Below are 14,056 nucleotides of genomic sequence, written 5' to 3' on the forward strand. Positions count from 1 at the left end.
ATACTAACTTCTCCACATATAAAACTATAAAAGCTAAACAAGAACAAACAGTGAACAACAACAGCAAAAACTATTGGAAGGCATTTGAGAGCAACAAAGCAGGCAGAAATCTGAGTAGTTTCAATTTTTGAAAGGAGGGGAAAACACAAAGTAAGTGGTAAATTCATCCTAGTTTCCTCTGAGGTTACTTTCCAATTTGATGACATGGAATAATAGAGCCTTAAGCAGAGAGCAGTGTTCTTACTTACTAGGCTGAGAAAATAAATTTCACAGTTCAGACACTGACAGAGAAACTGGAAATTGTGAGGGTGGAAAGTTTCAAATTTTGCTGTAGATTTCCCTCATACGTTGACCAATGAGCTGTCTATGCACAGCGAAGGTTCCGGGAAAGCAAACAAAAAGCAACAGCTGTTCCCCTTCTCGAATCCAAGTGATCTCATTGTTCAGTTCCCACCTATGAGTGAGAACATGCGGTGTTTGGTTTTCTGTTCTTGTGATAGTTTGCTAAGAATGATGGTTTCCAGCTGCATCCATGGGGAGGGGGGAGGGGGGAGGGATTGCATTGGGAGTTATACCTGATGTAAATGATGAGTTGATGGGTGCTGACGAGTTGATGGGTGCAGCACAGCAACATGGCACAAGTATACATATGTAACAAACCTGCACGTTATGCACATGTACCCTAGAACTTAAAGTATAATAATAAAAAATAACTTAAAAAAAAAAAAAAAAGCAGCAGCTGGAAGGCCAAAGAGCCAAGCACAAATTCCAGCAGCTGCCAGTGCTGGGGAGATGGATTGGACTTCAAGTTCCCATAGTTAGAGGGGTGTAACAAACACCTTTGGTTCTTTTACGTATCTCAGAAGGGCCAAACTCTAGAAATAAGCATTACACTCTGTGAGTAATAGCAAATCTTTAAAACGAAACTTTGTACAAGAACAAGATGAAATCTTTCTGTCAATCAAATGAGAATTTTACCTATTTTGGAGGCAAATAATATCATCCAGAGCCTCCACAGGGTTTCATCCACTCAGTTTTATATCTGATTAAAATGTATGAGTCATGTTTAACAACAACAAAAAAGGACTACCTGGCTAAACACTAACAAAAGTTACCAAATGGAGCCTTTAAAATATCTGTGATTAATATGTTAAAGAAATCAAAGGAGAATGGATTATTTAGCAGAGACCTGAAATCCATTTTAAAAAATTAAATTATAATTTAAAAATTTTTAAAAATGTAATAGATGGGTTTAATGACGTGAGAAATAGTAAAACCAAGGATTAGTGAACTAATTAGTAGAAAGTATATGAGTTGATGCACAGAGAGAAGAGAGAGAGAGAAATTGGAGGAGAACATAAACAAGTGGAACCTGATGAAAAATTCAAATATATTAGAGTCCCAGAAGGAGAGGAAATGACAGAGCAATGCTTGAATACCGAAATACAAACCGATAATTTTTCAGGACTGATAAAAGACATCAAATTACAAATCTGAAATCTTTACATACCCAATAATATAGGTAAGAGAGAAAAAAATCAGCATTATTGTAATCAAAGTACAGAAAACTAAAGAAAAACATTTCTTAAAAGAATCTCAGGGGAAAACAGACATAGTATCTTTGGAGAAGTAAAGATATGACTAGCTGAAATTTCAGCAGATATTATGAGACCCCAAATTTGGTGGAATGGCCGGAAGAAAGATTGCTGAAAGGAAAAAATAAAAATGTCCAACCTGCAATTTTATGCTTAGTAAATATTACCCAGAATTGTCTTTCAGGAAATAAATGAGTGCATGGATGGATGGATGGATGGATGGATGGATGGATGGATGGATGGATGGATAGATAGATAGATAGATAGATAGATAGATAGATAGATAGATAGATAGATAGATAGCAAAGAGAATTCATCCCGAGGTGACCAGCACTACAAAAAATACTAATGGAAGTTCATGTGGAAGAAAAGTATCTCCAGTTGGAAGCACTAGCCTTGAGGAAGAATGAAGAACATTGGAAAGAGTTAATAATGATAAAAACAACATCTTGTGTTAGTTAAAACATATGTAGAAGTGAAAAATATATAAAATACCTAAGTGAAAGGTGGGAGGGGAGTAAATGGAAGTAAGTTATTGTACAAATCTTGCATTATTTTGAAATTGGTTAAAATGTGTAACTTAAGGAGGATTTAAGTAAGTCAAAGTGCTTATTTTAATCTTTAGGGTAGTTACTAATAACATAATAGAAGAATGAACAACTCAGATGCTAATAGTTGAGAAAATGTGGAGTAATAAAAATACCTAATTAGACAAAAAGGAGAAGTAAAACAACAAACAGATGGAATGACTACAAATAAACAAAGTGGTGGACTGAACTACATCTGTATCAATAATTGCATCAAAGTAAATGAACTCAATAAAAATTACCAATACCATTGAATGAAAAGGGACAATAATACATATTATACAGATATATAAATGATACCATAAACAACTTATGCTGGTAAGTTTTTCAATTCAGATCACAGTGAGCAAACTATGGCCAGCAGGCTAAATCTGGCCCACTGCCTATTATTGTGAATAAAGGTTTACTGGAACACATCTATGCCCATTTCCTAATATATTGTCCATGGCTGTTTTCCCACCACAACAATTGAGTGGTTGCAACAGAGTCCAGTAGTTGTAACAGAGTCAGTATGAAATATTTACTGTCTGGCCCTTTACAAAATAAATTTTCCTAACCCTGACTTACATGAAATATACAAATTTTCTGAAAAGTACAACTTACTAAAAATGACATAAGAATAAACTAAAAATCTGAAGAGTTCTATATTTAGTTTCTTAAATGATTCTGTAATTGTTTTCAACCTTTTCACGAAGAAATATCCTGACCCAGGTAAATCCTGATAAATAATTACAAATATTTAAAGAATAAATACTCTGTCTTACACAATTTTTTCCTAAGGAACATTTTGAAACTCGATGATACCAGCCTTTCCTTGATACATTTGGTAAGGACATTACAAGATAGAAAAAATAGGCCAAAACCTCTCATTAAAATAGACCCTAAACAAAATTTTAGCAAATTGAATCCAGATAGAGAGAGGGATGATAAATGATGGATGAATTTATGGATCATTATTTACAGTTTATATGATTATACATATAGGAAATATATAAAATATTTTCATGACAAACTTAGCTAAAAACAATTACAGTCAATTTACATATATTCAACCCACTAAAAGGACCTAGAAGTCTATATAAAAAACAATTTTTATGTGTCTATTTTATATGTATGTTTTATATGTATAAAAAGGAATTTTATTTTTATGTACTAGCAACAAACCTTAGGAAATGAAATTTATAAAATGCCATCAATGTAATGTAGTCAGAAATATAAAATACCTAGAAATAAATCTAAGACCTAGGAATAAACTACCGAAATGTGCATAAGCCCTCAACACTGAAGACTACTTGTAACTTCACATAAAACTCAACACGTGTGTGAGCGGGAATGAGATTTCATAAAAATTACAGGGATAATTACTTCTTAAGGTCCAGCTTACTTGAAGAGATTGAATATAAATAGTGATCTAGCTTGAGTTCATTCTTCAGTTCTGATTCTTATTATCAAAATGATCTACCAGACACCTTTAAGAGGTATTTAATGCCACCTTGATTATTAATCACCAGTCCCTGTGTTACAACCACTGAAAATTATAGGATGGATGCCTAGAGATGGCTTCTTAATATTGATCAACAATATTGATCTACTGTTTGTGGTTAGTAACTTGTGTATTGATCCAGATGTAAGTGTAGGACTCATATAATTTTTGTTGTTTAACTTTTAACATTTTTGTAAACAGCATTGTGAACTTATATGCATTATTATTATTTATACTATTTGTTCCTCCTTAAGGCTTACAATAGAATTGTAGTAGACTTCTAGGTTCTTTTAGTGGATTGAATATATGTATTGATTGTAACTGTTTTTAAGTTAAGCTTGTCGTGAAGAGTGGGAACGATCCTGACATAGCCCCTCATGTCTTCTGAAAACATTCTCGCTTTCTGAAAGAAGGTATTTTAGGACTTCTATTTTTTATCCTCTTCCAAAACGTTGTGTCAGCCTCCTTACGTTGTAATAATGAGCCAAAATCTGGCAAATGAAGGTGCAGTTTGATTGTCTTACATCACCCATCACTTCTGTATCTATAAGTAACAGTCTATGTTTGGGAAAGTAAGCTTCTGATGTTTTAATGTTATTTTATTATTATTTTAAAAAATTATTGTTTAAATTCGTTTGTCTGTTACCGTAATTTAATTGATTTTATCCACATTACTTGTTTGTATTTTACCATCTATACAGTCAGTGCATATTCTCCAATTGATGGCATGTCATTGTTTAATTAGCATTTTTCTTTCTTAGGAGAGAGACTCCATACCCCCATTCCAGAGTTACTTGGTCTGGTAGGCAGAACAGTGTGCCCCCGACAAATCCTAATCCTCAGAAAAATGGGGAATTGGGGTGTCAGATGGAATTAAGGTTGCTATCATCTGACTTTAAAGAAGGAAGCTTATGCAGTGTTATCCAGTGGGTCCAGTGTAGTCACAAGAGTACTTATAAGTGAAAAAAGGAGGGAGCAGAGTCAAAGACAGATATAAGACAATAGAAGCAGAGGTCACAGTGATTCCACGTGAGAAAGATGCAACCAGCCATTGTTCCCTTTCTTCCCTTTGACGACGGAGGAAGGGGCCATCAGATCAGGAATTGGGGCAGCCTGTATAAACTAGAAAAGGCAAAGAAACAGATTCTCCCCTAGAGCCTCCAGATGGAACATAACCCTGCTGACATCTTGATTTTAGGCCTTCTGACCTCCAGAACTGAAAGATAATAAATTTGTGTTGTTTTAAGCCACCAAAAAAATTACATAAAATTATGATATGTCTTAATACTGATGGCATCTTTGATTTGGCTGAATGTGTATAGATACTTTATCACCTTTTCCATTTAATGCTTAATTATTTCCTACCAAATCATATGTGTAATTTATAATGTGGACCAAAGTGTTATTACCACCAGATCTCATTTTCCGTAGCTATCAGTATGAGGTCCCAAAATTCATTTCTTTTTATGGTTGATAATATTTCATTGTGTGGATTTAACACATTTTGTTTCTCTATTTATCAGTTGATGAGCATTTGTTTTGTTTCTATTTTTTGACTTTTGCTAATAATTTTCATATGAATAGTTCATATATGTTTGTGTGGATATACATTTTCGATTCTCTTGAGTACGTACTTAGGAATGGAATTGCTGGATCATATGGTAACTCTAGTTTACCTGTATTTAAAGTGCCATCATATTTTCTGAAGCAGCTGCATCACTTTACATCCCCATCAGCAATGTTGAGGGCTCCAGTTTCTCCTAATTCTAGTCAACCTTTGTTATTGTCTATTTTTTATTATAGCAATCCTAGTACATTTAAAGTAGAATATCATTGTGGTTTTCATAAACCTGCTGTTAAGCCAAAATTATTAAACTACTTTGCTATCTTCAAGAATTCACTTTGATTCTGCTGAGTTAGCAATTTTTTGAAAAGGGATTTTTCTTAAAAGGATAGCATTTTTAAAGTATTAGGAGTTCAATTCCTTTATTCTCTGGGGATTCTTTAATTCTCTGTGCTAGAATTATGTAAGTACTTACCTGTACAGATCAGTCAGAACAGAAGTTCTATCAAATTTAAAATACCATTCTACTATAAAGACACATGCACATGTATGTTTATTACAGCAGTATTCACAATAGCAAAGATTTGGAACCAACTCAAATGCCAATCAGTGATAGACTGGATAAAGAAAATGTGGCACATATACACCATGGAATACTATGCAGCCATAAAAAAGGGTGAGTTCATGTCCTTTGCAGGGACATGGATGAAGCTGGAAATCATCATTCTCAGCAAACTAACACAGGAACAGAAAATAAAACACCATATGTTCTTACTCATAAGTGGGAGTCAAGCAATGAAAACACAGGGTATAGAACATCACACACCAAGGCCTGTTGAGGGGTGAGGGGCTAGGGGATGGATAGCATTAGGAGAAATACCTAATGTAAATGATGGGTTGATGGGTGCAGCAAACCACCATGGCACGTGTATACCTATGTAACAAACCTGCATGTTCTGCACATGTATCTTAGAACCTAAAGTGTGATAAAAAGCCCCTCCAAAAATCTTACATACCCCATAAATATATATACCTAGTATGTACCCATGAAATTGAAAATTAAAACATTTTTTTAAAACAGAAGTATAAAAATAAAATACCTTGAGATCTAGTATTTGCTACTTGAACAGCTATCCCTATGGTATACACAAAGTAAGCAATTTTTTTGTCACCAATTGAAAAGATTATTTTTGAGCAAAAAGAACTAGCAGGTTCAGCATTACCACTCAGCTATAGGGTTAAAATTAACATAGTAACCTAAGCCTAGACTTTAAAGGGTTTTTCTTCTTTCAGTGTGCACAATGTATTTCTTGAGTGATGTGAGTTTTTAGTAGCATGCAAAAAAAAAAAAAAAAAAACATGCAAAAAGTCTACCAAACTAGATTTTCTATTATCTGCCACCCAGCTTTCAATGTATTCCTGACATTGAAATCTGTTGGCCAGCCATCTGACAGATTTCACCCATAGGTAGATTCCCTATTGTTACTGCTACTAGTTTAGAAAGTATTATTAGTCATAAGCAATGCAGAATCAGAGCCAGTCTTGCCAAGAACCAGAACCAGAAAGAAAGAAAACAAAACAAAATCAAAACATGCATAGAAAACCAGAGTCAGAAAAAAGAAAACAGAAAGAAGACTGTGCTGTTGCCTCTTGAGGTTAAATCTAGAAGCCAGGAAAAGGCATCCTTGGGCTTATAGAGCCCATGAAATGCCCTGCTTGGACAACACAGCTAATTGGCTTAAGTAGAGAGTTCATTTAAGTGTCTTTGGTGGAACTTCCAGTACTGTCAGAATGTAATTCTCCAAATTAAAACAACAATCACCAGAAAAATAGCAAATGTTGGAGTTTTAATTAATTAGTGAGAAAACCAACAGTATAACAAGCTGTTTCCAAAGATGATCCAAGAAACCCTTGTAATTTTGTACACACACATATAGTTATTGGGGAAAAATGGAATACTAAAATTAGATTACTAAATTAGATTCAGAACTGGATAATGTATTCTAAGTCAATGAAACTATGACTTACTGGTTATCCTCTCTAGGGCCAGATAGTAATCATTTGCCCTTTATTAGTTTTTTTTTTTCAAATTAACATCTAACTTTACAAAGAATATAAAATATTTGGACTATAATTATACAAGTAAATACTAAGTCAAAATTTTACACTTCTGTAGACAGCCAAATGACCTTAGGTGCTCTTGTTAGCCAGTGCACAAGCACGTTAGGGAATGCTCAAGAAAAGTGGCCAAGAAACCAATTTGGTTGGTTGGTTGGTTGGGCTTGTCTTACTTCCAAGATTGGATATTTTGTTCTTACTCTGAGCAGTTGGATAGATGGGTGCCTATGATGTGATATGGAAGACTGGAGAGGGAGCAGGTGTTTTGAGGGGTTGAACACTTTACGTTTGAGAGCCTTATTAGATATATCCAAGCAGATATGTCAGTTGACAGCTAGATATATAAATCTGGAGTCCAGGGTTGAGTACAAGGTGCAGGAAAACAATTGGGATCTGCAGCATATAGATACTACATAAAGCTTGGAACCAGGTGAGACATCTATGGAATTCATTTCATGTGGAAGAATATAAGCCAAAGGGCTGGACATTGAGGTGCTCTTATATTTAGTGATAAAAGAGGATCAAGGTCCTGCCAGTGAGGCACAAGTTTGGAAAATCCATTAGAATAAAGTATTTCAAGACAAAGGAATCAAATTGTTTGACAAATGCATGACATATTGAGAGGTCAAAAGGATTAGGACTGGTAAGTGACAGGATTTTGCTATGTGGAGTTATTGGCGACTGATAAAAGGCAGTTTTAGCGAAATGTTGGGGACAAAGCCTGATTCAAATTTGTTCAGAAAAAAATAGGAGGAGAGGATATATAAATAACTACTTGAGATTTTTCAGCAAAAAGTCTACAGGAAGAGGGGGGATCAAAAAGAAAGGAATTTTGTTTGATTTTTTAAAGATGGGTTATATCACAGTATATTTCTATACTGATCACTTTTTTTCCACTTCCTACTCATAAATCAATTCATTCAGCAATGGGAAGGGGACTGTAGCAGTTTTAGTGGTGCATAAAGTGCTTGCTGTTATGAAATATCAGAATCTTAATATAACCAGTACAAAATATGAAACAAAGGACCAGGAGACAACAGTCATGAAGCTAGAGAGACTGAATAGCTTTATAAAGCAGAAAACCTTAAGATGTGTCTTAAACGATTCAGATATGTATAAGTGATAGGAATAATTTTTCAAGAAACAGAAGCAGAACAAATGGAAGTTAAGAAATGGGGCAGTAGAAAGCATATTTGTGCTGTAATCTTCAGATTGATTAGATTAATCTGACTGATTAGATCCTCTGAACTGCCTCAATTAAAAGAAATGAAAATACCTTAAATGTTTTTTCATTGAATATTATTATATTATAGACTGTTTAGGAATCTACACATGTCCTCATAAAAGAATGCTTTTAAGCATCTAGACATATATTTTTTGAGAAAAAAAAGCACCTCATATTTTATTCTCCCAATCATTTTTCGTATAACTTAACCCCCTCCCAATGATAACACTTGTTATACATGTTTTTCTATGTTTTCCAGAACTTTTGTCAAAATTGTAGAATATTTCACTGCTAAAATTGGATATCCATGAAATAAACTTTTGACTCTTCCCAGCTCATCTTAAATTTTAATAACAAAATATGATAGCAGACATTTCCGTATACTCTTAAACTTCTTTATAAAGTAAAGAACATTGCCCAGAATTTCACAATGGTGTTTTTTTGTAGACCGATATTAGAGAGAGAAATTTCAAGCTGTAATAGAATTCCATCTTTATGGAAATAATGGGAAGAAAAAAGGGTACATGTTAATTAATTCATACTTTCCCTTAAAGGTTAAAAAAAATCATCAGAAGAGAAGTTTTCAGTAACCACTGTGGAGAGTGTGCTAAAAAGATTGATGAGAGATGAGAAACCACTGCTTTCTCTGTTGTAGGCATTTTACTGAGCATGGACATTGTAACTATGAAATTGACCAAATCCTGACATTTCTGTAGATTCTCCAGCAGAATTCTGCAAGTAAAATAGTAAAGAAAAGCAGATAGAGTAGCCGTAAGGATGGGTGGCATATTTAGCTAATGCATTCCAATATGTTGGTGAAGACACAGAAGAAATTGACCATAATATTTATCAGGAAAGAAAGTCTGCTGGAGTTGGGAATATAAATCCCACAGGAATCAGTTTGGGACGGATGATATATAATAATACTCTCATTTGTGTCTCAAAAAATGTACATAAAATGCATAGCAAAATTATCAGATTTGCAAATGACTTTTAAAACTTTGAGTTAATGAAAAACTGACTAGAATACGTTGAAAGAATAAGAATCATTTATTATTATCAGAATTTCGATGTGGACAAGTTCAAGTAATGCAACTAAATATTGAAAATTACAAATTGTCCTCATCAATAGAGGTCTCAATATTCAATTCACAATCCATGAAGGATCCTAAGGACCAGTCTTAATCTCTTTTCCATAGCTTATAAACTCTCCTTCCTGATCTTACTCTCCCACGTTTCTGAATTCACCTCATACTAATTTCTCTCTCATTATATATATGACAACAAACTTGTTACATAATCCCAAGACTTTCTGTTTTACAATTTATAATCATATTAGGATTTATTCTGACTTACATATTAAATGTCCTCACTGTTAAAGATGCTATATCAGCTAGTATGTATTTTGTAGTTCAAAACAAGAAGTAGAAAATGAAGAAGATCAAAATGGTAATAAGGGTCATATAATTAGTTTTTGCAAATATTTTGAGGAAACAAAATTAAGAGGGTCATTTTAGATGTATCAAACCAGGTTTTTATTAGACAGAAATGTACTGGTCTAGATGGATAATAAAGCTGCATACGCATTGTAATTTAAAAGGTTGTAAGAATCCTAATATCCCTGCTCCCTGCCTGCTTGCCCTACCTCTCCTCAACTCTCAGACATAGTTTACTTGGGCTAATAGTAAGGAGTTTTTCCCAGCTAACTTTCTATGCTGCATAAAATAATTAACAATAATATATTCTTTGGGGAGAGAAGGAATCTCTTCAGATAAACTTGTACAAGCCGGTAACATAGACAAGTTTTGATAGGAAAGGAAAAAAACAAAAAGAAATCAGCCTACATCATGCGAGTGTGAGGCACTGAAAGAAGGAAATGAGATGAAGAAGTTTGTGTGGAGAAGTGGAGCATGAGGGCACAAGGAAGGAGGAGGGGAAACTAATCCAAAAGCATTTTTTGTTGTTGTTTTCGTTTTAGTTTTTGCTTTCTTTGCAGTCTTACTTAGACTCATGAAGCAAGATGTGTTAGTTATAATCCCAAAGGGAAATTAGAACAAATACTCTTCATTTCTTAAGCCTCGTTATGTGGCACATTTAAAGAGTGTACGTTTTTAAAAATATTTTTCTCTCTGAAATATATATGAACTTTTCTTAATAATTGAAATATTTTAGTTTTTCTCTGGTAACATAGTAACTATACTATTTACAAAATTGGTCAGTAACATTCTTCTCCCCATGTATGGCATTTGTTGCACTTATTTTTATAATCTTTAAAAAGTTTATAAATTATTCCATCTTGAAATGGCATTGTTTTAAGCCATGTCTAGTAATAAATATTTTGCGGGGTGTGATACTAAACTATTTGTAGGTGTAGAACCACTACTCAACTGCATTTTTCCCCTAAAAATATGTCTGGATTATTTCAAAATAAATTAGATTTAGAATTTCAGTGATGCTGACCTGTAATTTATGGATGCATATATGTTTTTACTTTGTAAATATAGTTCATTTACCCCCAAAATGCAAGGCAGACGGATGGGGACTTCAGGAAGAGCCATCATGAAGAGCACCAGTGTGAGTGGAGAGATGTACACACTGGAGCATAATGACGGCAGCCAGTCAGACACAGCTGTTGGTACAGTTGGAGCAGGTGGAAAGAAACGGAGATCCAGCCTTAGTGCCAAAGTGGTTGCCATAGTGTCTCGAAGGAGTAGAAGCACATCTCAGCTTAGTCAAACAGGTGAGTGATGTGAATTCAACCTAAACAACTCAATTCTTTATGGAGAGAAAAAGTTGATTTTCATACTATGGCTTGTGATGGAATTGTGGCATGTATTTGGTTCTTCTTTGAAAAGAAAATTTATTTTTATGTCTCTGAAAATCTGCTAAATTTATGGGTTTATTTTTTTCTGTACAGCTGTCTTCACAAGGTATCACTTTTAAATCTGTAAAGTGGACAGATTTTTTAATTAAAAAAATTAAGGTCATATTTGCAAATATGCAAGGAAATGCAAAGAAGTATTAAACATCCAAATTTATTTACATGCAACAAAAGCAACGGGGTTCTCTTTTTCAAAATGTTTCATAATTCAATTACTTATTTTTGGCTACATCTATACTTTTTACAGAAAAGAAGGTCAGTTGTGCAACTTGACATATACTCTTCAAGGTACTGTATAAATATAATAATTGAACTTTACTTGTTATAGTTTCAATATAAGTAAAAACCCAGCAGCGATTTTTACTTTAGAAAAATGGGTCAGTGGTTTTATACAAAGAATAATGTTTTAATACGAATATGTGTTTCAGATATTTTCTGCTGCTTATAAATTTAAAAGCGTAATGCCCTAAAGGTATATATTTAAAAAACAAATACAAAAGGGAGGGTGGCTATTTTTGTATTGTAAAATATAACAAAACACTGCTTAAAATTATATAAAATTGGTCAGACAGGTTAGACTATTCATTACTATGCTCAATATTATGTAAAATCAACGGTAAGTGAAATATTGAAGCGATTTAAATAGTCAGCAACTGTTTTTCCTCTTAAAACCAACATTGGTTCCATTTTCTATTCCTTAATAGCAAGAACCTTATCACAAAATTTACTTATACCAAAAAGCTTTTCACAAAATCCTTTTTATGTCTCACTCAGCATTCTGGAAAGTACCTATTTTAAATTATTCATTCTACTGGATATATTGGCAAATAAATTAGAAGTAGGAAATTTGAGTCATGTCTTAAAATTACAGGATTAGAATGAACCTAAAATAGCTAGCATCCCTGTGATGGATCTGCATCTTTGCTCTTCCAATCAGATGAGCTGTTCTATCTGTTATGGAGAATTATTTGTCTTCTTTAGAGTCAGGTTCCTTTACAGTAAGTATGAGGCATTTTTCATTTGTATTGTTTATTTTGTTTAATTTTTTTATGGTGGTGCTTCCTGGGTTTTGGGGTGTGTGTGTGTGTGTGCGTGTGTGTGTGTGTGTGTGTGTGTGTGTGTTTTATACTTTAAGCTCTGGGATACATGTGCAGAAGGTGCAGTTTTGTTACATATACATATACATAGGTATACATGTGCCGTGGTGGTTTGCTGCACCCATCAACCCGACATCTACATTAGATATTTCTCCTAATGCTATCCCTCCCCTAGGCCCCACCGTCTGACAGGCCCCTGTGTGTGATGCTCCCTTCCCTGTGTCCATGTGTTCTCATTGTTTAAGTCCCACTTATGAGTGAGAACATTTGGTGTTTGGTTTTCTGTTCTTGTGTTAGTTTGCTGAGAATGATGGTTTCCAGCTTCATCCATGTCCCTGCAAAGGACATGAACTCATCCTTTTTTATGGCTGCATAGTATTCCATGGTGTATGTATGCATAGTATTCCATGGTGCCACATTTTCTTTACCTGGTCTATCATTGATGGGAGTTTGGGTTGGTTCCAAGTCTTTGCTATTGTGAACGGTATTGGAATAAACATATGTGTGCATGTGTCTTTATAGTAGAATTATTTATAATCCTTTGGGTATATACCCAGTAATGGGATTGCTGGGTCAAGTGGTATTTCTGGTTCTAGATGCTTGAGGAATCACCACACTGTCTTCCACAATGGTTGAACTAATTTACATTCCCACCGACAGCATGAAAGTGTTGCTATTTCTCCACATCCTCACCAGCATCTGTTGTTTCCTGACTTTATAATGATTGCCATTCTAACTTGCTTGAGATGGTATCTCATTGTGGTTTTGATTTGCATTTCTCTAATGACCAGTGATGATGAGCTTTTTTCCATATGTTTGTTGGCCACATAAATGTCTTCTTTTGAGAAGCGTCTGTTCATATCCTTTGCCCATTTTTTGATGGGGTTGTCTTTTCTTGTAAATTTGTTTAAGTTCTTTGTAGATTCTGGATATTAGCCCCTTTTCAGATGGATAGATTTTTATTGGTTTTGAAGTAATTATTTACAGCATGAGGTGGTGGAGAAGGTTTTGACCACCAGATTTCAAAATACTTAGATGAAATAGAAACATTATTTGATGTCCTTGAAGGAAACTAGTGCTTCGTATGTGAGAGATTGTAAGTTTGAGAGTTGGTTTTTCTTCTTCCCTCAACTTTCCTGTCTGTCTTTTTCTCTCTTTTTCTCTTTCTTCTCCCTCTTTACGCTCTTTTCCTCTCTAGCTAGTTAGTACCCTATCATTCATTACTTGAGCATAGTTTTCTTATGAAACACAACAGTAATTTTGCATAAAAACTATTATTGTGGCTCATCCTTGTATTAATAGGTAATGGGTTCAAATTATTGTCATTAAAACACTTAGTCTCTTTGCTTTTTTCATTTGTGTTTTATCTCAGTTATGGTCAGATGTTGACATCAAATAATATCTTCTTTCCCAGAAGTTGTGTTGTTAATAACTTCATGGAATACCCTCTTTTCAGAGATTAGATTGCAGTGTACAGGTGCAAAAAGGAAATGGGATTATGAAGCC

The 14,056-nt window shown here is 34.1% G+C and overlaps 1 protein-coding gene across 50 annotated transcripts in view; it reads left to right on the forward strand.

The window, feature by feature from the left end:
- The window catches only part of RIMS1 (regulating synaptic membrane exocytosis 1), a 914,410-nt gene that overhangs the window by 840,026 nt on the left and 60,328 nt on the right, over positions 1-14,056 (forward strand). For 21 of the 50 annotated variants that reach the window (XM_050786468.1, XM_050786424.1, XM_050786425.1 and 18 more), the window contains one exon: positions 11,077-11,312. The exons of 15 other annotated variants lie outside the window; for them this stretch is intronic. In XM_050786468.1, coding sequence (XP_050642425.1) covers positions 11,077-11,312 — 236 coding nt within the window. Of the gene's footprint in view, positions 1-5,791; positions 5,906-11,076; positions 11,313-14,056 lie in introns of all 50 variants that reach the window. 14 more of the 50 variants (XM_050786418.1, XM_050786419.1, XM_050786420.1 and 11 more) reach the window with 3 other exon arrangements.

Source organism: Macaca thibetana, chromosome 4 (assembly GCF_024542745.1).
Source record: "Macaca thibetana thibetana isolate TM-01 chromosome 4, ASM2454274v1, whole genome shotgun sequence".
Classification (NCBI taxonomy): Eukaryota; Metazoa; Chordata; class Mammalia; order Primates; family Cercopithecidae; genus Macaca; species Macaca thibetana.